Here is a 26,239-nt window from a genome sequence, read left to right on the forward strand (position 1 = left end):
TCTATGAGGGAGGATGCTGTAGAGTGCAACAGTCAGATGAGGAGCCAACTATGTATGGTCCTTTCCAATCCTGGTGTTCAGTGATTCTCTGAATCAGACACGCTGGGTCCGGAAGGTGGGACAGTGTGGGGTGGTCTCACACTGCCTAGAAGAAAGAGATGGCACTAGATTGGGCATCAAGGAACCACCATCTTGAATTCATGGGCTCTGGCGCTCCTGGCTCCGGGGAAGCCTTTGCCATGTGGTGCCGTGGAAAGAGCTGGAGCCAGAGCCACTTGAGTTCGAATCCTGCTGCCATCACTTGCTGCTTTGAGACCTTGGATGCTTCCAGACTCTCTAAGCCTCTCTCACAGGCCACGGTGAGGATTTATGAAGTTCTGTAGAAAGTCTGGCACGTGGTAGGCACACTCAGCACATGCTAACACTCTTCCCTCCTCTCTTTCGGGGCCTCGGTTTTCCCATCTGCAAAATGAGCAGATCTCCATGTTCTTTCTGGCTGTAGATTTCTGCCCCAGGTTTTCAGCGTTCCTTGTGTAATGGAGGGGGGCTTGGGGTGGGGAGTCCCGAGGCCTCCGCAGGCCTGCCCGCCAGCTCAGACCGCCTTCATCCATGGCTGCAGCAATGCAGGGGCTTTTCCTGGTTGAAGGACCCACTGTCAACTCTCTGTGTGCTTGGTCTGTCTTTCCATTTCACGGATGGGAGAGTGGAGGCCCAGAGAGGAGAGGAATTGTGTGCTCATCTGCCTCCCCCATAGCACCATGTTCTGGGGAAGGACAGCTTCCTGGGGGCAGGGCAGAAGGGCAAAGTCTTCAGAGTTCTTGACAGAGTTTGGCATTGGGACACTCCCACTGTAGCCTCTTTGGGAGGAGAGGCTGTGCTGTGGTCCCCCTCTTTCCCTCTCTGCTTCCTTTCCTCCCTTGCGTTTATTCTTTTATGTTTTCAACAACTAGTACTGAACACCTCCTATGTATGGCAGCCCCTGTGTTAGGCTCTGGCGTGACCAGGTGAATTAGGCATGGCCTTAAGGTCCAGTGAAAGGGACAGACATGAGCCATGCACACAAAGTGAATGGAGGGCTTGAATGGGGGAGTCTGTTTGTCAGGGGACAGTGAGGTGGAGGCAGGCAGGCTAAAGCCTAGCTGGTGAAATCAGGGAAGACTTCCCAGAGGAGGCGATGGCCAAGCCCTACTGAAGGAGGAGAAGGAGCGTGCTATGGAACCTTGTGCCTCTGCAGAGCTGGGGCTCAGCGATGACCACATGGCCAGCTGTGCATTCCAGCCAGAGCCGGGTGTGAAGCCACTCCCTTCCCAGGCCCTGGGCAGGTCCTTTGCTTCCGGAGCAGGAGGACTGTCCTTGGCTGGGCCCCAGTGAGGAGCACATCTGGGCAGAGGTTGGCAGTGGACAGGCAGGAGAGAGAGCCAGTGAGCAGCTCTGGGAGGGAAGTTTGGCCTTTGTGGGTGATGTGTTTGCTGAGGAGTGGGATGGGGGGGAGAGAGGTAGGGAGGGTGGTGGCAGGAGGTGACAGCTTTGGGGGGGGGCTCAGCTTAAGCCCCCAATTTCAGTTCAGTCATACGGAGGGCTCAGCTCTGCAGGGTTTAGGGTCATGCCTCTTATCCTCCCTGAGACTTAGTCTCACCATCTGGAAAATGGGGTGATGTTCATGCCTCCAAGGTGCGTGAGGGCCAGGTGACCCAGAGGCTGGTGGCGCTCAGCCTGGCAGGGGGGACAGGAGGGCTCTCTGCTGTCTTCTGAGATCGCCCGGTCTGGGGTCTGTCCTGCCTGCTCTCACGGAACCTGCAGTGAGGCGTCGCATGCTTGTGATGAGCATGGCAGGGCGACATGCCCTACACATGTAAGGGGGCATCGCTGTCACTGCGACTGTCCTTATCAGCTTGTGGATTGGGCAGGAGAGGCGGGAGACCGAGGCGGGGCAAGGCAAGGGGACGCTTGGACCGATGGATGTGTGCCGCGTGCCAGGCGCTGTCAGGTGTGCTGTCCTGTGGTCCCCACGACGCTGCACCTCGCGGGTGCTGTCGCCTCAGTCAGGACAGAGGGGGCCGGGCACAGCAGGGCTTTGCAGCGGGGTCTCACTCCGCCTGGCGGTTCCATGTGGGAGTGTCCCTCTGTCCCCATCTCTCAGTAAGGTAGGCTGGTGGGACCCGGCTTTCTCACTGAGCTCTCAGTCGGGGGCCCAAAGCCCCTTCCCACCAAGCCCCACTGGGTCCCTCTTTCTCCTTTTGGGAGCTGTGATATTAATATGCGCAAAAACAGCGCAAACATACTCAATTATGTGGGGAGGAGTAGCCGTCACAGGCAATCTGGAAAAGATTTATCACTGAACTCAAAGGGAAGACTTACTGTCAGAGAGAGCTTTGCCTTGTCCCCCTCCTCCCTGTCCCCTGGGCTGGGGACACAGCTCCCCAGGAGGAGGTCAGCGTGCCCTGGCCCTGCAGGGACCCCTTTCCCCGCTGAGAGTGTGTCTCACGGCTGGCTGGCGGGCTCCTGTCCTGGCCTTCCCCGCAGCACGGCGTCAGGCTGTCCAAGCTGGAAGGCACCTCGTTTGCTCATTCGTTCAATCCGTCATTGGGTGCTCACTGCGCACCTACTATACGCCCGGCTCTGGGCTGCTCGGGGAGGAGCCGGCATGCAGCGTCGTCAGGGAAACCTCGCACAAACCAGAGCTCTCCAGGTACCGTGTCAACTGCTTTAAAGCAGCATGAGTCACATATTAGGGTCCCAGACACAGAGCAGAGGGACTGCTTCTTCCTGGGGGCCGGGGAGGGGCTCAGGGAAGGCTCCTAAGTCCCCATATGGCCAAATGGGAGGAAGGGCCTCTGGCTACTGGGTCCTGTCCAAGCAAAGGCGGGAGCTGTGGTGTCCTAAGTAGCATTTTGCAGATAAGGACACTGAGGCCTGGAGAGGCCTGACGCCTTGCCCAGGGTCACCCAGCCGACTCATGGCTGTGCTGGGGTGAGAACTCCTGTTTGTACCCCAGGGCAGGAAGGAGGGGCCGAGTGCTGGAGGGGTGTCTGCGAAGACGGGAGGATGTCATGGAAGGTGTCCAGGAGTGGGTGAGGGTGGAAGGGGAGGGAACCAGCGGGGCTGACATCACAGTGGGGTAGAGGGAGAGGGGGAGAGAGAGGGGGATGAGTGAATAGGCCCCCCGGTCACTAAATCCCAGGCCTGACCTGGCTGGGCTTCTGAGCTCCTGGTGGGGGGACCACAGTAGGAGGTGGGCAGTTACATGCTCTTGGCCTCACCTTCATGTCCTGTGCCAGGAGGACACTCTGTTCAGACGAGAGTCCCAGGCTCTGCTGCTGACCCTCTGGCTGATCCGTAGCATCAAATCCATCCTCTCAGTGCTCAGTTTCCCCATCTGTGAGATGGGTGTCACATCCACCTGTCTGCATTTGCACTCACACTTACAGAAAGCCTTTGCAGAGTTCGGTCACCAGACAGATGTTCTCCTAGCAGCTGCCTGGACTTGGGGCGGGGGGGGGGGCAGACACAGGATGGAAATTACTGGGTTCCCAGCATTTGGGACTCCTTTTTGGCAGGTTTTGGGGTGCAAGGGGCAAGAGTGGAGAGAGCAAAGGAAAGGACACCTGTGAAGCCTTCCATTGTCTGGGGAGAACGGGGAGATAAGAAAGGGTGTCCTCACTTCCCTCCCACCCTCAGTCCTGGGGAGGGCAGGAGGGGATGCCAGCGAATGAGCCAGTGGAGATTGAACAGGTGGCCGCCGGGAGTGGCCTCAGCCCTGGGCAAGTGGTCTTGACCTGGGGCTGGGCTCAGCATCTGGAGGCAGAGAAGAGCAGAGCGGGGATCCCTGGGAGTACCAGGTGCACCCTGCACATGCAGAGGGGACCAGGACTTCCTAAGGGCAAGAGAATGGGGGACAGGCCCAGCACCTGGGGGTTTTCATCTCCATCTTTGGCTTGGACTGACAGTCTGAAGACAGGGAAGGGAGCCCCATGTGGGCCTCAGTTTCCTTGTCTGTAAGGTGAGCCGGCCCAGGGTGGCTCACGGCAGGGCATGGACCACAGGTGAGCAAGGTTGGGGCTCGGTGAGGCTGAGATGCCCCCCTGGTTGGGAGTAAGGACGGGGCCCAGGCAGGCAAGCGAGAGGGTCAGCACGAAGGGCGAACTTGACAGCTCACCTCGCTTGATTTTGATTAGCTTTGGTTTCTACACTAGCTTTATTTATTTATTTATTTATAAGTTCATATTTTATTTATTTTTTGTTTTGAAATTCACATGTGATCCAGTTTATCCATTTGAAGTATACAATGCAATGGTTATTAGTGCAGTCACAGATATGTGCAACCATTGTCACAGCCTAATTTGAGAACATTTTCATCACCTCGGGGAGGTACCCCATACCCTTTAGCTATCTCCCCTCCGTCCTCCTATCTCCCCCATACCCTAGCAACTGCTGATCTACTTTCTGTCTCTATAGATTTGTCTAATCTGGACATTTCATATGAATGAACTCACAATATATATGATTTGTGACTGGCTTCTTTGATTTAGTGGAGTGTTTTCGGGGTTCATCTGTGCTGTAGCGTGTATCAGTACTTCATTCCTCTTTGTGGCTGAGTAACCTCCCATTGTTGGGACAGACCGGATTTGGTTTATCCACTTGTCTGTTGAAGGACATTTGGTTTGTTTCCACTTTCTGGCTACTACGAATAGTGCTGTTATAGATCTTTGGGTACAAGCTTCTGTGTGGACATATGTCTTCATTTCTCTTGGGTCTGTACCTGGGAGTGGAAGTGCTGGGTCACATGGAAGCTGTTTAATCGTTTGAGGCACCGCCAGACCGTTGCTAAAGTGGCTGCGCCATTTGTACCTTCTCACCAGCAAGACGTGAGGGTTTGGAGTCTCTCCATTCTCGCCAACACTGTCTTTTTCGTTTCAGCCATCCTAGTGCATGGGAAAGGATATCTCATTGTGGCTTGGATTTGCATTTTCCTGATAACTGACGATGTCAGGCATCTTTTCGTGTGCTTATCGGCTTTTCGTATGTCTTCCTTGGAGAAATGTCTGTTCATCTCCTTTGCCCATTTTTTAAATTGAGTTGTTTGTCTTTTTGCTATTGAGTTGTAAAAGTTCTTTGTATATTCTAGATACAAGTCGCTTATCAGATACATGGTTTGCCAATGTTTCTACCATTCTGTGGGCTGTCTTTTCATTTTCTTGATAGTGTCCTTTGCAGCACAAAAGATTTTAATTTTGGTGAAGTCCAATTTATTTTTTGTTTTGTTGCATGTGCTTTTGGTGTCCTAGCTAAGAAATCATTGCCTAATCCAAGGTTGTGAAGGTTTACACCAGTTTTTCTTCTGAGTTGTATAGTTTTAGCTTTTCCATCTAAGTCTTTGATCTCTTTTGAGTTCATTTTTGTATATGGAGTGAAGTAGGGTCCAATTTCATTCTTTGCATGTGGATGTCCAGTTGTCCCAGCACCAGCTGTTGAAAAGACTGTTTTTTTTTTCCCAGTTGAATGGTCTTGGCACTCTTGTTGAAAATCAGTTGACTACAGACACATGGTTTTATTTCTGGACTCTTCATTCTATTCCATTGATCTGTATGTTCATCCATGTGCCAGAACCATCCTGTCTTGATTACTAACTTTGCTTTTCAGTGGGATGTCTACTACTTTATTTAAATGGTATTAGTAACCCAATGCAGATAGCTTAGAAAATGCAGAAAAACACTGAGAATAATAAAAAAAACACTGTAATCTCATTATTCAAAGATTCAACAAAGACATAACAAAGATACAAACATGTGTTGTTGTCTGTTTTCTATATGGATATGTGCATTTTATGATTTGTGGGTTTTCCCAACATGGGCACACATTACACATAGTCTTGTAGCTTGCACTTTCTGTTTAACAATTTGTCATGGACATTTTTCCTTGTCAATAAATGTCCTCTGAAAACATGATTTTCAGTGGCTGCCCCGTAGTCTGCTATCTGAACATAACCATAATTTACTCATGTAAACCTCTGTCATTGATTACTGAGTTGCCTGTTTTTACCAGTATCACAGTGCTGCCGCCAACATCCTCAGAACAGAAATCTTTTTGCCATGTTGCTGACTGTTTCCTTAGGGAAAATGCCTCTTGGTGGAATTGCTAAGTCAAAAGGTGTGACTGTTTTTAAGGCTATAGTTTTATTGTACCACATTGGCATCCCAGAAAGTCATGCCACTTTATGCTAGAGGAGATTTTCACAAAGAAAATACTCTGTAGAATAGTCTGACTCAAAAGCAGGGTTGGCTCTTGGCCCTTTAGGGTCCCTCCCTGTTGTTATGTTCTAGTTCTTCTGTTACAGGTGACAAGGGGGAAGAGCTTGAGAGATGGGCAGAGAAAGTCACCAAGGGGCACCCACCCTACTAGACCCTCCTCCACGCCCTCTCTCCTTGGTCAGCTCCTGGCTGGGAGTCTGGGTCCCTCCACCCCGTCCTACCCTGGAACTTAAACTAATGGTGAGGGGAGACACACAGCCAACACAAAGATGAATATGCACCTGCAAAATGTGTCCAGAGCTGGAAGGCAAGAACAAGGCACCTTGAGAAAAAACAAGGGGGAACCAGCTGTATGGGGGGTGATGAGGGATGGTCTCCCTGAGGAGGGGACAGGTGAGCTGAGGCATGACGAAATCAGGGTTGGAGCGTGGTGCCTGGGCTGATTTTCAGCTGGTGGCCCTCAGAAATTGTCCCCATTGGGCTGGCACCTGCTGTGATCGGTGTGCCCTTCTGCACGGATTGTTAATTTTTTTGTTTTTTTGGGTGATAACATGAGATGTGCTGTGGCCTTTTCTTTTCTTTTGTTTTTTTTTTTAAATTATGGTAAAATATGCATAACATAAAATTCATCATTTTAACCATTTTCAGGTGTATAGTTTCGTGGCATCGAGTACGTTCACACTGTTGTGCAGCCGTCACCACCATCCTTCTCCAGAACTCTTCACCTTGTAAAACTGAAACTCTACCCATTGAACACTAACTCCCCATCCCTCCTTCTCTCCAACCCTTGGTATCCACGATTCTACTTTCTGTCTCTATGAATTTGACCGTGCCAGGTACCGCTTAGAAGTAGAATAGTTCAATATGTGTCCTAGGCGTCTGGCTGCTTTAACTTAAGCATGTCTTCAAGGCTCATTCATGGTGCAGCCTGTGTCAGAATCTTCTACCTTTTTAAGGAGAATAAGGTTCCATGGGTTGGTTATACCACATTTTGTTCATCCAATCAACTGTTGATTGATGGACATTTGGGTTTCTTTGACCTTTTGGCTGCTGCGAATAATGCTGCTATAAACATCAGTGTAAAAATGTACGTTCAGATTCTTGCTTCCAGTTCTTTTGTGTAGGTACCCAGAAGTGGAATTCCTGGATCATATTGCCAATTCCATGCTTACTGTTTTGAGGAACCTCCACCCTGCTTTCTACAGTGGCTAAGTCCTTTTATAATCTCCCCCGGCAAGGCACAGGAGTTCCAGTTTTTCCACATCCACGCCAACATTTGTTGTATGTGTGCTGTGTTTTGTCGTAGTCCTCCTACGGGGCCAAAGCAGGTCTCAGGACCGAGCTCAGCGGGAAGGCTGGGAAACTGGACTCTGCCCACCGTGAGGCTCTGCATGGGGGTACGTGTGTCCTCCCACTGCAGAGGAGGGAAGGCTTGGGACCAGTGATCTGATCCACCACAGCGAGGGCCGGCTGCGGATGAGCCTGGGGGGTCTGAGGCCGAGCTGGGGCAGGTGGGGCCAAAATGCGAAGATGGGGGCAGGGAGGAGAGTGGCGTTTATGGGGTGTGCGGAAGATACTCGTTAACTGAGTTCATCAAAAGAAGGTATCGAGACTGACTGGATGGGTAGAGATGAATTTGCTGAGACGGGAAAGGCGAGGACTGGAACCTATTTAGAGAAGGAATCGGATGCTGCTGGACCTGTTAAATTTCAGAGACACGTGTCGGTGGGCAAATGGCCGTAGCAGATGAGGCAGACTCTGCTTGCAGGGGGCTGGGGGTTTTGTGGCAGGCGGAGTAGGTGGGCATGTCTAGCTGCACCCCACAGCTGGGGCAGATGCCTCCAAAACATATGAAGGACAGGGCGCACTGAGGATCCCACCTCCAGCAGGGGCCCAGGGTGGCTTCCTAGAAGAGGTGGCATGTGAGCCACAGGGCTGGGCGTGCAAGATGGGGCCAGGTGGGGCTCCAGGTGGAGGGTACAGCCAGCCAAGGCGCCGCAGGGGAAGAACACTGGTGGTGACCGCGGTGAGGGGCTGTTACCCGGCTGGTGAGTCGGGGGCTGGGAGGAAGCTGCCCTTGGTCAACTCCATTCTCCCCTCCATGCCCTGATGGGGCTGAGGATCGAGGATCTTTCTTTCTGGAGCTCGAAACAGCGAGAGCCCGGCGATGACAAAGGTGTGGGGAAACCCACCCTTTGCTGAGTGCTGGGGGCAGTGAGACTTGCAGCTGGTCAGCAGCTATAAAGATGTGAACATTTCCTACCCCTATGTACCGCAGACATACTCATGTGTAGACGTAGGGACAAAGATATTCATTGTGGCTTTCTCTGTCAAAGCAAAAGATTAAAAACAGCCTAAGTGTCCATCGGCAGAGGACTAACGTGTGTCCCCCATATAGCAGGACGCCCCGCAGCTCTGTAGGTCCTGGAACAGAACAGTCTGCAGGATGCATTGTGATGTGGAAAAGCCGAGAGTAGCATGAATACCGTTTGGACCCTCTTTAAAGAGAGGGGCCCAGTGTGCTGTCTGGTTATCTGAACGTACAGGACTTTTGGAGGGATGCCTCGGGGCCGCCTCTGGGAAGGAGGTGTGCATACGGGGTTGAGAGACTCACTTCTGCTCTGCACCTTTCTGTTTAGTTATTTAGCATGTCTGTATATTGCTTCTAAAAAGAATAAAGTAAAATATGTCTCTTGCCGAATGACCTTTAAGAAGTGTAGGTCAAGGGGACTCAGAGACACCAGGCCCCACGTGGAGGATGCTGATGCCTGCGGTGCCCCACCCTGGGGTCTCAGGTTGTGCCCCTCCCAGCCCTGCCTGGCTCACCTGCCCCCCCCCCTCGCATCACTTCATGGAAACTTCTGGAAGGGATCCTGGTGAGGGTGCAAGAACAGAGTGGCCACCAGGTGGTCTTGTCCCCTGCATTCCACACGGCAGCCTCTCCGGCCAGCAGCCCGGATAGCATGGGCTGTGAAGTGCAGGCAGCTGACGGGGGCTCATCCGTCATTTGGCCCTAATGGTGTTGTCTGCAGGCGCCTTCTGCACGCACGGACTTCTCCGTGTGTAGCGGTGGTGAATAATCCCCAAATTGTATTTGATTTCTGCAGCGCATTTCTGTATTTCTATTCAAAGTTGAGTGCATCTGATTTTATGGGAATTCATAACAGTTCAAACTAAATTGTGGCACCCTGCTGTGAAAATCTCTCACTTCTGAGAAACACAACCGCTGCCCAGATGTCCCTCCTGCCCTCGCCCTTCTCCTGCTCTGCTCCCTCCTGCCCCTGCGTGCTGAACGGGAGGCGCTGCCTCTGTGCCTCGTGCACTCCTGGCCTCGACCAGGCTGGACCAGGCTGCGGGGGGCGGGATGTGTGTGTGTGTGTGTGTGTGTGTGTGTGTGTGCTGATGTAGGCCCTGCCCTGGGAGTTAGGCCCAGAACGGCCGCTTCCCAAAACAGAGGCGAGAGCTTTGCTCCAACAGCAACTCGGAATGTGGCTTTCTAGTCTAGGAACCCAGGCTGCCTGGGCTTCTAAGTTTTTTCTAGAAGCTTTTGGTGAAATCCCTACAGACTGGGTAGTGGGGGAGCTTTGCAAGGAATCTGGCTTCCCCCAGCCTGGGCGAAGACGTGGGGACAGGAGGGAGGGGACCCTCCAGGGTTGGGCCAGGGGACCCAGCTGGGCACTGGGCGCCTTGTGAGCACATCTCCTAGAGGACAGAGCCCTGTTTGTGTACATTCGGGCACTCGCTTTTCTTCCAGGCTCCTCCCCTGGGGAGAGCGGGACCCTCAGTACGGGGCCAAACTTCAGACCTGGGCCTTGTCGCCGAGCCTGGGTGTTAGCCCGTTCTGCTGGTCGCAGCTGCTCACGGGGGCGGCTTGGGGAAGTCCTCTGATGCTGGCAGGAGCCAGACCACGCCCCGAGAGGGGAGGCCCAGGACCGCCAGGCTTAAGGGATGGAGAGGTAGGGGCCCCTCCAGCTGGGACCCACTGCCCAGGATGCAGGGAGCTCTGTGTCCCTAGAAGTGTCTGGTAGCAACAGCAGAGGGAGTGCAGTCAGCCAGGGGACCACTGAGGACCTCCCGGCTCCGAGAGTCTCCTCTGGGGAAGACCCGGGACCGTGGGCTTCAGGGAGGCTCAGGAGAGCGTGGGGAGGAATTTTCTAATCGGAGTTGCCCACCCGTTCACGGGCTGTGGCGAGGTTTTGGTAGAGCGGACATGAGCGAGGCCACTGGTTGTAAAAACACTGGGTGCTTATTACTGAAGATACAGAAAATGCAGAAGGAGTTAGAGAAGACAGTAAAGTCACCCCGGCCTCAGCACTCACGTAGCGCCACTGTTTCGCACCCACATCCCCGAGTGTGCACCCTCCACGCATGTGCACACACGCACGTAGCCACACACTGTCCTCCGCTTCCTGGGGACGCCCCCCAATTGAGCCAGGCCCCGGTGGCTAAGCTGTCCTACTGTGGTAAATAACGCACAGTGCACACCTCTGTGGCTCGGGGTCCAGGCACAGCCACGACGCCTTCCTCAGCTGAAGTTCTGGCCACGGGGTGGATGTATTCTCAGCTCTTCAGACAATTTTCAAGGATCGATTGATTCTCTGGCACGGTGCCTCAGCTCAGGGCTATGGGAGCCTTGCTGATCTCGCCTCTGGGGGCCTTAAGTATCCCCTCCACACTGGTGACCCCTCCACACTGGTGACCCCACGCTTCTGCCTCGGCCCGGCCCCAGGCCTGGACTCTGGCTGAACTATTGCAGCCGCCTCCCGCCATTGCTCCGTGGCTGGCGGCAGCCGAACGCGCCACTCGCCCCCTGACTTCGGCTCTTGCCCTCGGCCAGCCCCGCCTGCAGCCTGTCCTGGCCTGGCGGATCGCAACGCTGTCCTCCCAGGTGCCTGCACTCGGTTCCTTGCACAGCCACGTCCTCTGCCGCAGGGAACCTTCTCAGCCCTGCCTTGCAGCATGCCCAGAATCTGCCAGATCTCACACCCCACCCCTGCCTCTGTCTTCTCACGCCAGTTGATCTGCTTCTGCCCTCGCCCCTGTGGCACGTCTCCATCCCGGCAGCCGGCATGCTCCTTGGAAACGGAGTCGTTCGTGGCGCTCCTGTACTCACAATCGGTGGGCTACAAGGAGTCTCTGCCCCCGTCTCCCACAGCACTCCACGCCACGCACCCCCCTTCCGGCCTCCTCCTGTGCCTCAGGCACACCCGGCACTTGCCTCAGGGCCTTTGCACAGGCTGCTCCCTCTGCCTAGAGCACGTTTCTCCCAGATGTCCCCGTGGCTTGCTCTCCCGCTGCTTCAGGTGCATGTTCTCATGTCACTGTCTCATGACTTATTAGCTGTGTGACCTTGGGCAAGTTGTTTAACCTCTCTGAGCCTTAGCATGTAGAGCACATGGTATATCACAGTTTCTGGCATGCGACACGGACTTGGTAGATGTGAATGTTTGGCATCTGTGTAGGTCAAACCTCAGCTCCTCCGGAAACCCTAGAATTTCTCTCTTCGGATGGCCCTGGGCAGTGACAGTCTTTATCACTTATTTGACACCTAGAACATGCTTCCAGCCATTCTCATGGCCCTGTGTCCCCCCACAGTGCCTGGCACAGGGTCTGGCATGAAGTAGGAGGTTGGAGATCAGCAGGCTGAGGGCTTGGGGCCTGGCGGGGTATCCCCCAGGCAGTGGGGGAGCTCCAAGCCAGGCACCTGAAAGATTTTGGGGTGGGTGGCTTTGACTCTGCTCGTACCTCTGGGACAGTTCTCCTGGCACGTGTCCCAGGCCCAGGCAGGAAACCCAGCACGGAAGCGCGTGTCTGTTTCCTGATGCAGTGGGGAGAGGTGAGGCTCGGTGGGAGCTCAGGCCCCGTCCCGAGGGTGGGCGGCCTCACGGTCGAGGAAGCAGCTGGCTGTGCTGGGTGGGAGGTGGGGAGGCCAGGCGGCTGCAGGAGGAGCTGTTGCACAGGGCAGAGCGAGGTCAGGCTCTGCCGGGGGGCCCCATGTGGCTTGCTGTCGCCCCGTGCCGAGGGAATGCCGGCAGACAAAGGCAGCGTCCACCACGACACCTGGGCTGGAGGTCGGGACACAGGGGCCTCCTCCCGCTGCCATCTGCTTCTCCCCTTCCAGGCCTTGCTCTGCTCCCCGTGGCCAAAGGCACCAGAGGAAGCGCAAGGTCTGGAACCCCAGAGCAAACCCAGTAGGAGGCTGGACCGGTTCGGGCCTGGCCTCTTTGCTCTACCCTTTGGAGCCCGTGCCGCCTCTGCCCCAGGTGAGGCCGGAGGCAGAGTCAGGATGGAGATAAGATCGTCTCTGTTTCTGCATCCTCTGCAGGTGGCCCCCATCACTCCTGCAAAGTCGGGCTTGTATCTATCCACCGTGGACTGACAGACAGGGTCACTGAGGCAGTTTGGTCGCCTCCGAAGGGGAAGGGACAGGAACAGACGTTAAGGAGAGAGGTTGGGGCCCGCGTGCCCAGCAGCGTCAGAGCCTGGGCAGGCCCTGTGGGAGGTGAGAGGCCTTGTGCGTCGTGTGTGTCGTGTGCAGGTGCTCACTTCTCGGGGGACTTTCCTCCTGTGCTTGTCGTGGGCTGAGTACTGTGTTCCTTGAGGCAAGGGGCCTTGCCTTCCCTTTTCGTACGGCCAGGAAATGGGGGAACAGCAGCATGGCGTGACAGAAACAGCGAGGGACTCAGAGTCAGGCAGGCTTGGTTCAGATCATGGAGTGACCTCTCTGGGCCTCGATTTCCTCATCTGTAAAAGGGGGACAGGAATACCTATTCCATAGACATTTTTTGGAAGATTGGGTAAAAAGAATAGCCATGAAAATCCTTGGCTGGTGGGATTGTCTAGCAAGTGTTCCTTTTCTTCCTTCCTTCCTTCCACTGCAAACTTCCTGCAACCCCCAGCAGAATGGTGTGCACTCCCCAGCTATTTGTGGACGATGTTCTTAGCAGATGTTGTTTAACTCTCACAACATCTGGCTTGGAAAGGCAGAGGGCTGGACTATTTTTTTTTTCCCAAAGATACTCACTATGAGGTGTCAGATTGTCGCTTAATTGCACTGTGCCTCGGTTTCTCCACTTGTAAATCAGGGATAATGCTGGTGCTGGTGGCTAGCTTCTTTGCAGGACGGGACAGGATAATGCAAGGTAACAGATGGAAAGTGGTTTGAGTGTTTAGAAAAAAAGGCATCTCGCTCAACCTCCCTGGTAGTTAGGGAAATGTAAATTAAAGCAACAATGCCATACCGTTTTTCATGTGTCGGATTGGCAGCCATTTAAAAGAGGGATCGCCTCCAGGTGGGAACATAGGCCCTCTCATATCCCTCACTGCTGGCGGGACTGCGAGTTGCCACAACCTTTTCCAGAAGGTAGTAGGGCAGCGTCTAGTAGAAGTTTACACACATGCTCTGTGTTGCATCCGTCAGCCCCACTGTCAGAGAGCTCCACCGAAGAGCAAAGCCCCGACACGTTGTGTGCAGAGAGATGTTCACGGTGGCGTGTCAGTGGTGGTGGGAATCTGGAAACATCCAAAGCCCATCAGCAGGAGATGAAGACAGCATTGTGAAATAACCCTACTATGCGCCGCCATTAGCTCTTAGAAAGAAGAAAGTGGTTCTAAGCAGTGTTGGCCCTGGAGGGCCATCCGGGGAATTTCGTGACATGAGAAAAGCAAATTGCTTTTGTGTAGAGGGCGCCTCCTTCACTCCCAAGGTCAACGGCAGCCGGCGACTCCACGCGTGTGCGCGTGGGAACATGCTTGCCCGGGTGCAGAGAGAGGCCTGGTAGGACGTGCGCCAGCCTCAGCCCGCCCGTCCTAGCCGCCAGACAGGCCATGTTTGGCACAAAAAGCGTTCCTTACAGATCAAATGACTCGCCAACATTTTGAAATCGAATTCATGTGAAAAGCCTGGTCTGCAGTTTTTCGAGGAGGAATCTCAGAAGCAGCGCCCCACCGGGCCCGAGTTCCCCGTTGGTGACAACAACGCATCAGCAGCTGCAGCTTTGGGACAGAGCGTGTGGCCTCCAAATGGCCACCGTCACCTCCGGCCCGGCGGCCCTGTCTCTCAGGTGGTTCCCTGCCTGGCCCTGTAGGCGTCTCGGTTTGCTGCCCGCTGAGCTGGGCGGTGAATGTTTGGAAGCTCGGGGCTGCGGAAGAGCAGGGGTGGGATGGGGGTTTGGCGCTTTATATTCAGATACATCTTGGAGATTTCTCTTCTTGAAATGACTGTTTCGCGCTTTGTAATTTGGGGACATTTTTAAGCACAATATTAGAAGGAAAACAAAAAGGGTGTCATGGAGCGTTGTGTGTTGGGTTGGGTTGGGAGCTGTCTGGGGTCGGGTCACCTCGTTGTCCACTCGGGACGTGGGCTGATGGGGAGAGACGCTGCTCCGGCTACAGAGTTAAGGGGCCGAGCTTTCTCGGCCCTGTCTCCATCTCTGAGACCCAGATCTTGCAGAGCCGTGCAAGTCTCTCCCAAACGTCCTTTCTTCCAGTCCCACCCACCTCCCCATGTCCTTCCTGGTGGCTCATTGACAGGGAGGTGGTACATCAACCTGGCTCCAGGTGCCGCCGCCACTCGCCGCGGGGATCTCTGAGCAAATCATGCACGTGCTCTAAGCCTCCAGATGCCACCGTTTGAACCAGGGAGTGAGCACCCCCAGGCCAGATGCACACGGTGCTCACTTGCTCCCTGGAGGGGTGTGTGTGTGGGCTTGTCCTGCGATCGCAGGGCTGACAGTTCTGTGGGGGGCTGGGCTTCCCCGCTGGTGAGTGAGGCCCCCGGCTCACTGCTGGGCTCTAGGGAGGCCTGCTCTGAGCTGCTGGAGGAGCAAGAAGGAGCCAGAAGACCATGGCCCTGCTGTAATGGGGCCGGACGGGCTGCTGCCATGGCGGGAGAGAGCAGTCCACCTCCCTGCCACCCTTAGAGATGGGACCTGGCCTTGCAGAGTCTCCATCATCTGGGCCCCAGCTCTCTGTAGAGTTTAGCTCGTGGCTCCAAGATTCAGCTTCAGCCTCCCACAGATGCTGTGCGGTCCTGGGCAGGTCACCTCCCCTCTCTGTGCCTCTTTGGATACCATGACCTGCTGCCTCCTTTCATCTCCAAGGTTGTAGGATAATATGGTGGATATTTAGAAAGCACAGGGAAAGATATGCTCATTGGGCACATCGTGGTGGGCGTGTTGGACTTGCCAGCCCACTCTCAGACCCCTGTCTTCCTGTCAGCACCGGTCTCCTTGATGTGTCCCCAGGCTAACCAGGCTCTGTCACTCTTGGCGTATCTGTTCCTGGGGGCTGCAGGCAGCAGCCCCTCCCTCCATCCACTGAGCCTGGAATTTGTCACCAGTGCACGCTCCATGCCTGCCGCTGAGCTTTGCAGACAGAGTCCCCCAAACACGGTGGCCGGTCCCTGCCAGGGCCAAGATGTCCCTGTGGGCCCCGCCCCCTGCCCGGTTACTCATACCCAGGATTGGACGATGACAAAACCAAATGATACAGACCATCTCTTCTTTGCCGTGTCCCCTCCCCTCCCCCGTTTGAATTGATTCCGTCTCCTCCTTCCTGGCCCTGTTCTCCCTGGGGCTGCAGGGCTGGGGTGGGGGTGCCGGAGGGGCTGAAGAGCAGCCCCCCACAGAGGAGGCTTCTTACTCTCTTCTCCTTGTCTCTGCAGGAGCCATGAGGTGCCACGTTGCCACCAGCTGCCACGTGGTCTGGCTTTTTGTGCTGATCTCCGGATGCTGGGGTAAGTCCTCCCCTCCGCTCCTCTGCCGGGCAGCCAGCCCCTGCACGGGAGGCCAGGCTGGAGGGCATCGGGGCCAGAGTTCAGCTGTGCCCCGGGACTCCGGAGTCCTGCCTTGCTGTGTGGCAGAGGCTCACACTTCTCTCTAGGGGCCTCGGTCGCCTTCTGCAGCTCTCACAGGGCTGAAAATACCAGCTGTCCCCAGGCCTAGGCGCAGGGCAGCGATGGGAGGAGCCTTGACAAACACCTGGGTTCTAAGGGAGGGAGCACACGTGACCGTGACCTGCCCTCCTCCTGGAGTGAGGGACCGGCCACCGTTCTGTTCGGTTTCACAGCTGTCTCCTGAGCGCCTACTGTGTGGCGCTGGGTGTGCCTCCTGTGCCCAGCCCCGGGGGCTGTAGGAAATGGCTCGTTCTCAAGGAGTTTAGAGGCCGGGGGAGGGGGGCACAGCCAGGATTTGCTGTAAGAGTGGGAATGGAGGGGGCCGTGGCTCCAGAGGTGTCCTTCAGAAGAAAAGAGTAATTGGGCTGCGGGGACAGGAGGAACCCGGCCAGAAGGGTGAGACTTTGACCCGGGCTTGGACGACCGACCTGAGGAGTAGTTGCAGATTAGGGGAGAGGGAGGAAGGGCATCCTGGTGGAAGCTCATCGTGGGCAAAGTGGCGGCAGCCAGGAGCCTTCCTCTCTGCAGGGGACCAGCCCCCTCCCCTGGCCTCACAGCAGCCAGCCCAGAGTGCCAGCTCTGGGGCCCACGGAGGAGGCCAGGAAAGGCCTGGCATTTGCCTGTCTCTTGGCCCTAGACTGCGGGTCGTGGGGAGTAGAGCAGCTCTGGGCTGTGCCGAGGGAGGCCAGGACAGCAGGCGTGCCTGGCATGGTGTCCCCCAGGGCCAGGGAGGCTCTGGGGAAGAGCTGTGGGCCTGGCGTGCCTGACGACACAGGCAAACGCATTCCTGTGGGGGGCCAGCGCCTTCTCCCGCTCCAGGGAGCCAGCTGGAATCTCTGGAGGAAGCTGCAGCCTTGTGCTTGTGATAGTATCTCTGGCATCCTGCAGCCTGAGTCTCCTGAAGGTCTCCTCTCCTTGCCTCCATTTTTGGAGAGATCCCTACTTGAATGCCTCCCGTGACAGGAAGCTCACTCCCATCCAGGCAGCCCAGGAGCACAGCACAGTCTCAAAGAGTCTCAGAGGCAGAATGGGAAGGAGTCTCAGACTCTTTCTCAACTCCTGGCACGTTTTCCCAGAGGAGGAACTGAACCCTGGAGGAGCAGCTGTCCCGAGGCTGTAGCATGCAGGAGTCTCTGATCCTCCTCGGGGGCTGTAGTCAGGATGCCACCCCACACCTGCCCCTGAATGAGGCTTCCCACATAGGCCGGGGAGGGGCGGCTCTGCTCTCTGGGTTTGCTGGACAGCAGAAGTCACTGCACTTTCCTCAGCCTTCCCGGGGACCCTGTGACCTTGGACGCTCATGCCTCCCCCCACTCTGTTAACATGCAATACATATGTAGAAAAACAGCAGACGCTAAGGCCTTGGCTGCCTTGCTCGGCGGGACACAGCAGTCTCCCCCTTAGCTCTCCAGGTGAAACGTGGATCAGGCATTCAATGCGGGCCTAAGAGAGGGGTGCAGACCCAGCCTCCGGGTTCTGGTCCCCCTTCTTCCAGGGGGCTCCCTTGGGCAAGTGTCCTGACCTCTCTGGTTCAGTCGTCCCCACCCACCCAGCATCTCCCTCATTTATATTCCCTGCCTGGTCCTTATTTCTAAAATAGGAACAATAATAGACTTTCCTTCTTGGGGTGTCAAAACGGTTAAATGAATTAATATGTACGTTAAGCACTTAGAATCGTGCCTGGCACCTTGTAGGTGCTTGGTAAGTGTTAGCTCTTTTATATCAGCAGTGATCTTTCTCCAGGGGGAGCAAAATGGGGCACAGAAACGGACAAGCTAAGCAAGTTGCCCAGGGCCACCCAGCAATTTTGTGGCAAAACACGGGTGATCCGTCTGCAGTGGGCTAGCCTGCTTTGCCATGCATTCGAGGGTCCTCCCCTCTCTCCTTGCTGGGCACAGTCACCTCTCCCTGGTCCCCATCCGAAGTGGCCAGTGCTGTTGCTTTAGCATGGTGGGGCAGTGGCTGACCGCAGGGACTGGCGGGTGAGTGGTTGACAACACCACCTTCCCATGCCGCCCTCTGGACACCTGCCCCTGACCTAGCCCTTCCCTTGTCCCCCACTTTGTTCCTACCTGGCCCTGTCTCCCCGCTGGACTCTCCTCCCATCCCCGCAATCAGAGACGGGTCGGGCTCAGGGAAACCCACCCAATGTCAAAACCCCTTGTCAGTCTGTCACCTCCCTGCAAAGCCTCCTGCCCTTCCCCCGCCCTCTCCCCTCTGGCCTCCGTGTGCTCTGGGCACGTGTCATTCTTCATCTGTGGGCTTGCTGGGGAGGCAGGAGGCTAAGGCCCGAGCAGGCCCGCCCTCCCCATCCTGGCCTGGCCGGCCAGGGACCATCCTGCCGGGTCAGATGGGTGGTCCCGGGCGCTGGGCATGAGGGACCCCTGACTGTGGGGCTGCCCAGCTTCCCCACCTGACGCCAGCATGTCCCTGCGGCTCCTGTTGGCCACCCAGAGCCACCACAGCAGTGACCACGGTGCATGGGATGCCTCTGGCAGGGAGGCAGCTTGGGCTGCAGGGCAGGGCTTTTTGTCTCTGTCCTGAGGCTGGGAAACAGGGCCAGAGAGGTAGAGGGATCTGCCCCAGGGTCCCCAGCAGCGAGTGGCAGAGCATGCAAGCCCGCTGACTCCTTGAAAGCGTCCCTGTGCCCCCGTCCAGTGCTCCTTCCTTGCCTTGGAGGAGAGGTCGGTACAGGGAGGACTCTGACCTTCTCCCCAGTGTGGGTCTCAGCGTGAGCCACTTGTGCCCTCTGCCCACATCGCCATGCCCGGCCTGGTGGGGCAGGCCTGGGCTTGGATTCAGCCTAGCCCGGCTCAAATCCAGTGTTCTTCAGGCCCTCAGCAGAACCCCCAGCCCCTGGTTCTGAGTAAAGTTTGTGCTCCCCCATGCCTGGGGGTTCCGAGTCAGGTCCCCTGCACCCCACGCCAAGCCTTTGTCCCTTCCTTGCCCGGTGTGTGGAAATCCTTGTCCCTGGGCTGCAGTGGCTCAAGTGTACACCCTCTCTGAGCCTCCCCCTCTCCCTTCTCCCCTCGGGCCTGCAGGGTGTTGGAAATGGCGAAAGCTGGCAGCCCACTGCCTGTCTATCTTTGTGGGTGTCCGGGCGGGCGGGGGGAGGGCTGGGGCAGAGCCTGGTGCTGCAGACCTGTGGCGGGGTGAGCTGTGTGTGCTAGGACAGAGGGGGTGACCATGGGCTCGGGAAGCTGGGAGTCTCCTCCCCCAGAAACCAGCCACTGTCACTGTCCCTTCTGCATCTGCTCATGCCCCCACTTCCTGGGAGGTCTCAGGAGCACGCAGCTGTCCTGCTTTAAGAGTGGTTGCTGAGAGAAGCAGTCACCTGTCTGTCCCTCCCAGTCCCAGGTGGCCGCCGGCTTCGAGGGCGGCGGGCCTGCTCTGGGGACGCAGTCCTGCTTGGTATGTGGCAGGCGACGCATGTCTCTGCCCAGCTGCCCGTGCACGGCTCTCGGCGGCTGATTATCGGCAGGTCCCATAAAATAAAATCTAAAACTGAGTGATGCCACTGCAGGCAGTTTTTTTTTTTTTTTTGTCACTGGTTTCCCACCCCCAGCAGCCCAGCCTGCTGCTGACTTCTCTGGGCACCTGTACCCTGCTCCACAGCTTCCTGCTTTTCTGGAGACGGAGCCCAAGGTCCCCAACAGGGATCAGAAACCTTCCCCTTTGGCTGTGAGGGCGGCGCCTTTATTAATACCAGTGTTAATAATAGCTACGATTTGTCGAGCGCTTGGGTGTGCGCCAGGGGCCCGGTGCTGAGCGCTTTATATGTGTAATCTCACTTAATCCTCAGGTTAGCCACGAAGGAAGTCCTATTATTATTATTCCTGTTTTACACCTGGGTAAACTGAGACATGAGATGATCAAGGGGCTAAAAGAGGCACAGGGAGGTCTCCAAACAGGCGAGGCCCTCGGCCGGCAGCCTCTTTCTGAGGCTGTTGTGTTCTTGGCATGAGAGGGTGGAGGTGTGTGTGCAGGTGCACATGGGTATTTGTGGTGGTCAGGGAGGGCTTCCTGGAGGAAAGGACATCTACAAGGAGATTTGAAGGATGAATAGGAGTTTGACAAGTGATGGGTCAGCAGCCCTGGCCAGGAAGAGAGAGAGCGAGGCCAGGATGAGGGACCAGAAATGGCATCGGCTTGGCTGCCTGAGCGGGTTGGGGCAGAGAGAAAAGATGCCAGAGTCTCCTAGCTCCGCCTGGCCCCAGTAGGAGGCATCTGGGGCTGGAGGAGGAAGTGCCCCACCCTGATCCGAGCCTCCTGGCGCAAGTGCTGAGAGAGAAGTGCTAAGGGAGCCCCGGAGAGCAGAAGCCAGGGAAGGGAGCTGCCCCCTGCCTGGCCCACCCTCAGGGACCCTGGCGGGCCCAGCAGGAGCCCTCATGGCAAGTGCTGCACACTGTGGGCCCCACTGGGAGCCAGACCAACTCCCTCCCCGTGGGCAGGGACTGCAGGGGCCGCACCCTCACTGGCCTGCAGAAGGCCCCGGAGGAGCGTGGGGGCAGGCAGAGCCGGCCTGGGGGAAGCTTTGTGGGGAGAACTGTGGCGTGGGGGCTGCTCAGCCATGCGGGCATCACCCTGACCCCTGCCACAGCCAGCCCCCTCTCCAAGGCCACCGGCGTGGCATACAGTTAACAGAACAAGTTTGGGGTCTGGGCCCGTGCCGCTGGCCAGCTGTGTGAGCAAGTGAGTGAGGCAACTTACTTGTCCCTTGAAGTCCTCCTTTTCCCTGGTGGGATGGGGAGGTGACAGCACCTGCCTTCCCGTCAGGACTGAGTGAGGTGGTCTAGGCAGCTGGTACAGAGAAGGGGGCCCATAGATAGCAGCTGTTATTGTCACTGCTATTATCACAAGTTCTGTGGGATCAGCCGGCCGTTCTTTCACGTAACGAGTGTATTGTGGGCCTTCTAGTGCCAGGGCCTGTGCTGGGCACGGGGCCACCATGGACAACCAAGCCCTTGTCCTAGCAGAGCTCATGTTCTATCTAGAGCCAATACAGCACAGGGCTGGGCGCAGTGGCTCACATCTATAACCACAGCACCTTGGGAGGCCAAGGTGGGAACATTATGTGAGGCTACAAGTTCTAGACCAGCCTGGGCAACATAGCAAGACTCCATATCTACCAAAAAAAAAAAAAAATTAGCCGGGCATGGTGGCGCATGCCTGTAGTCCCAGCTACTCGGGAGGCTGAGGCAGGAGGATCACTTGAGCGAGGAGTTTGAGGTTGCAGTGAGCTATGATAACACCACTGCGCTCCAGCTCGGACGATAGACTTGATATGGTCATAACTAAACAGAAACTTCTGTGCCAGGACTAATTGTATTTTTATTGCATCACGTTGCATACATTTGTACTTTCCTTTTCCTTTTGGCAAGTTATTATTCAGAAAATAAATGGATGTCTCAAGAAACAACAAAAAAAAGAAAAGATAAGATAAAGAAACACAGCATAAGCCATATGTGTAATTTTAATTTTTCTGGGAGCCACATTAGAAAAGTAAAAAAAAAAAAAAAAAAAAAAAAACCAGGTGAAATGTATTTTAATAATATACTTGACTTGATCCAGTATATCCAAAATAGTATCACTTCAACATGTAATCAATATAAACGATTAACGAGCTATTTTACACTAATTTTTCTTTGCACAAAGTGTTTGAAATGCTGTGTGTAGTTTGCACTCAGAGCACTGCCCGCGTGGACTGCTGTCTGGGCACGTGGCTGGGGGCCTCGCTGGCCACGCCACCTGACTGCTGCCTGCCCACTGCCCTCTGGCATTCTCTGCCATGTGCCTCGAGGCAGGACAGTGGCCTTCGGGGTGCGGGGAAGTGACCTTACAGAGCACGTGAAGCTGTTGTGGGGGTGCGTGGCTGACGCTCTTGTCCTCTGACTTCCAGGCCAGGTGAACCGGCTGCCCTTCTTCACCAACCACTTCTTTGACACATACCTGCTGATCAGCGAGGACACGCCCGTGGGTGAGTGGGCGCCGGCTGGTGGGCGTGCCGGGTGGCATGGGGTGGCCTCCCTTCCTGCAAGTGAAGGGGGTCTGAGAGGTTGAGACCATCTTCCACCTGTTATTGAAATCTCTTCCACGGCGTTCATCTGGGGTCCCTCTGGGGACGGGACACTCAGTACTTCCTGTGCGGCCCACCCCAACACAGGGGAGTTCTGAACGTCCAGCGGTTGAGCACAGTGAGCCCCAGGGGCTTGACTTCCACGGCTGGCGCTAGATTGGATTCCTCTTCCACTGGAAGCCTTTGCGGATATTTGAAGACTGCAGCTATTGTAGAGTTTATTTTGTGGCTTTTTGTGCTTTTCTGTGATTGCTAAATTTTCGGCGTTGAGTATGCCTGGTTTTGCCATTGGGAAAAAAGTTGCCATTTAGGAGGTGATGACGAGCATCCTAGTGCTCGGCTGGAGTTGCCCCGTCACCCAGCCGAGCGCCAGGGTGGTCCTGCCGAGGGCCTGGCTGCTACACCTGCCACTGGAGATCTGCAGAGAGGAGGCCCGGTGAGCCGAAGGACCCCATGGCACTAGCTCGGCTCTGGGGACCCAGAGGCCTCTCAGGAAGGGGGAGTGAATTGTAGGCACCCGCCTGCAGCTGTGCTGGTGGGAGGGCCCCTGTGAGCATGCAGGGGGCCCGCCCCCTTCCACTGACAGCCCTCCTTGTCCTCCTATTCTCCCGGATGTCACTAGGGAAAGTGGCTGTCCTCTGGGGCTTCTTGCACTTGGGTCTGCCTGCCCTGCGGGGACAGAGGCAGGGGCTGTGCACATCAGGGCTCAGTGTGGTACATGCTTTTGGAGCATCATTTGTGCTTGAAAATGAGATGGGATGGCTTGCAGTGGGGAGAGGGATTAAGATATTTACCTATGAAGTCATTTAAAACACTCCTTCACATAAAACCAAGTGCAGGCGCGTGGTGGAGGGCGTGCACAATTCTTCAAAGAAGGTCTCTGCTGAAGGGGGGCACCTTAGGGGACCCAGACTATCTCCTGGTGCTTGTGGGGGTGTGAGCAGCCCCTTTCACTCTGATGGATGCTTTGTGCAGGGGGTTGCTGGGTGCAGTGGGCGTGGTCTCACTATTGTGGGGGTTGTCCCTGTGGCCCAGCAGCACTTTGTTTCTGGGGTCTTTGGGGGCCCTCGGTGGAAAGTGGCTGTGCTTTTGGCAACAGATCAGCATTGCAGGGCTGGACTTTGGTTGGGGTCTGGGGATGTGGGTGCTGAGGGGCTATATGGGAAAGAGGTGCCTGCCTGTGTAGGATGCCCCTCCAAAGGTGAGCTCGAGCCCCTGGAGGTGGAGAGTGTACCTGAAGGTCCCTTGGGGACCCTGCTGAGCTGCATGCTCCCCTCTGTACTGGGTCTGGGTATGTTTGTGGGCTACTGGACTTGTGACACAGCTGTGCTCTTTCGGTGGAATTCATCTGTGGCTCCCTGCCCACCCAGACCCGGCATGGGGCGGGCGCAGAGCCGGCAGAGCGGGCACCCAGTACGTGTGTATAGGCAAATGAGTGCGCCATTAGCAGAGCTTATCGCCGTTGGTGTCATGTTAATAACTTCATTCTTTGGGAGACTCCTTTGTGGCAGAGGGAATGTATTTGGAGCAGGAGGGCCACTGAGGCACAGGCACAGCCAGCCACTAACTGGCCCTGGTGCAGGCTGGGGGAGGCGAGGGCCCCTCTCAAGGTGCTGCAGGTTCTGTCCCCGACCTGAGATCTCATGCTCAGCCCTGAGTGTGGGGTCCCCGGAGGCCTGTGGTGCAGGGAGGGAGATAGGTGGGCTGGGAGGAGCAGACACAGCTCGGCCAGTGCTGGCACGGCGGGTCAGGCTGGACGCCCACCCAGTCAGCCGCCAGCAGGCCCTGCTCCGTTGCCTTTGGCTCTGGCTCCTCATTGTCTTTTGCAAACGCTGCATCGATCGGCCTCCGGGAGCAACTCCCAGGACTGAGCGCTGTTAAGGCTCCACTTGGCAGTCACAGCGGGGGCGTCTGTCTAGTGCGGTGGGGATTGATCCCTGGCTCCAGGGGGCCCTGTAGGATTGAGAGGGGCTCAGTGAGCTGGAAGACAACTGTACTCATCTGCCTGGGGGGGGGGGGTGAGTGCGGAGCCGGTCCAGCACCCGTGCAGCCTGCTCTCTTCTATTACACCAGGATGGGGCAGCACGGCTGTGTGACCCTGGGCACAGCACTGCACCTCTCTGGGTGTTTACCTCCCCATCTCGCCAGTGAGAGGGCATCGGAAAGATGGGCCTGGTGGGCTTTGGTCTGGGCACCTTTGATGAGACAGGCCCAGAGCCGTCCTCTGGGTGCTGCACCCACGTGGCCCTGGACCACTCAGAGGGTGGACGCGGATTCTCGCGGACGTGGCAGGCTCCTGGGGGGCCGGCCTCCCACTAGCCTGCAGGGAGAGGGGGAGGGCTGATGTCTCAGACGTCCAGCGCCAGGGCTCATTATCCAGCTGCTGCTTGGACACCCAGCGACGGGGAGCTCGTGATCTGACAGGCAGCTCACTTCTGGGCTGTGGGACAGTTGCAGGAATAAAACATTCTTCCTAATATTAGTGTGGAAACCTGCCTCCCTGGAACTGCCCACTGGGTCTAATTCTCACGGTTGGAGCCTTACAGAACAATAAAAATAATACATATGATATACCATACCTATAATGTGTATTATTGTAACAACAGCATTTATTGAATGTTCAAAGCAGTGTCCTGAGTGTTTTTATGTATTAATTCATTTTTAAAATTCTGTTTAAGAATTGGAGGCAGAGTTGAAGGAATTGGAGGCTCTCTCTGTCCATAGTTCCGGTGAATGTGCTCTCCTGGGTTAAGGATTGGGACTGGTACCCACCCCAACCTTCTGGGCCTTTCCACTTTTTCTGCTCTTGCCTCAATTCTCAGCCAGGGGCCAGTGGCTTGGGGGCGAACGGGAGGGCACAGCGTGGCCACCTGGCATCCCTTGCAGTGGCTGCATGTCCCATGACTGTCTCCTCACCTCTCTTGGGCTCCAGCTCCCTCTGTGCGATGTTGTTTGTTGAAGACCGTCTCCCAGCCGGAGAAGACAGAAGCTGAATGAAGTCATTAAGTAGCTCTGCCTTCTCCCGGGCTGTGGACATCACCCCGCTTCCCCAGACAGGGCCCCTGTCCCTGCGTGTCCTGTGCCAGTCGTGAACGTCAGTGCTTGGCAGCAGAGCCTGGGCAGTGCAGGGCAGCACGGGGCAGACCGATGGCCCAGTCCCTGGTCATGCTGGTTGGCAGCACCCGCACCGTGGCCCAGGCTACCAGCAGTGAATGGCCACAGGGCTCCTTGAGGATGAGGACAGGGGCTGCTGGGGTGCCGTCTCCTGCCCACCCTGTGACTCTGCTCCAGACCCTGCACCAGCATGGCTCGTGTTGGCATCACCAATGACCTCTGTGTCGCTAAATCCCATTGTCCCTCCCCAGACCTGTGGCCTTCCAGCGGTTGATCTTTTTCTCCTCCGGGACACCACTGTCCCCGTCTCAGCCGCTTTGCTGGTTCCTCCACACCTCCCCCGCCTCTTAGCATTGGAGGTCCCAGGGATTCAGCTCTGGTGGTCGCATCTAGCCCCATGGCTTAGATGCCACCTGCATGCCGACAACTCCTGGCTTTATTGTTTCCTGCCTGGGCTGCTGCTCTGGTGAACTCCTGTCTCCCTGAACACCCTCCTCCCTGCCGGCCTCTCCTATCCTGGCCGTGCTCCCTTCTTCTGGTTGCTCAGGTCAAAGGCTCGGGCCCATCCCGGATGCCTCTCGTTCTCCCTGACCTCACGTCCGTCCATCAGGAAATCCTGTTGGCTCCACCTTCAGAATCGTTCTGGAATCTTCTCACTCCTCCCTGTCCTACCGCCGTGGTCCAAGCCCGAATTATCCCAGCAGCTTGCTCATTTCTCCGTGGTTGCCCTGATGCTGCCCTGCCCTTCCTCATCGCGGCCTTCCGGGGCGGGGGGGCGGTGAGGGGAGGGTTCCTGCTCGCAGTTTGCTCCAGCCCCTCCACCTGGGCAGGGTAGAAGCCAGCACTCCTGAGTGGCACTGCCGGTGGCTGTTTGCATCCCGCCCCTGCTGCTCTTAGACCTCACCC

The 26,239-nt window shown here is 56.2% G+C and overlaps 1 protein-coding gene across 1 annotated transcript in view; it reads left to right on the forward strand.

Annotated features, from left to right (window-relative positions):
• The window catches only part of LOC105870175 (cadherin-23), a 298,328-nt gene that overhangs the window by 26,117 nt on the left and 245,972 nt on the right, over positions 1 to 26,239 (forward strand). Inside the window, exons 2-3 of the mRNA XM_012762567.2 lie at positions 15,913 to 15,984; positions 22,043 to 22,120. Of these exons, the coding sequence (XP_012618021.2) occupies positions 15,918 to 15,984; positions 22,043 to 22,120 (145 nt within the window). The 5' untranslated portion in view covers positions 15,913 to 15,917. The remainder of the gene's footprint in view (positions 1 to 15,912; positions 15,985 to 22,042; positions 22,121 to 26,239) is intronic.

The sequence above is a fragment of the Microcebus murinus genome, chromosome 14, assembly GCF_040939455.1.
Source record: "Microcebus murinus isolate Inina chromosome 14, M.murinus_Inina_mat1.0, whole genome shotgun sequence".
NCBI classification, from domain to species: Eukaryota; Metazoa; Chordata; class Mammalia; order Primates; family Cheirogaleidae; genus Microcebus; species Microcebus murinus.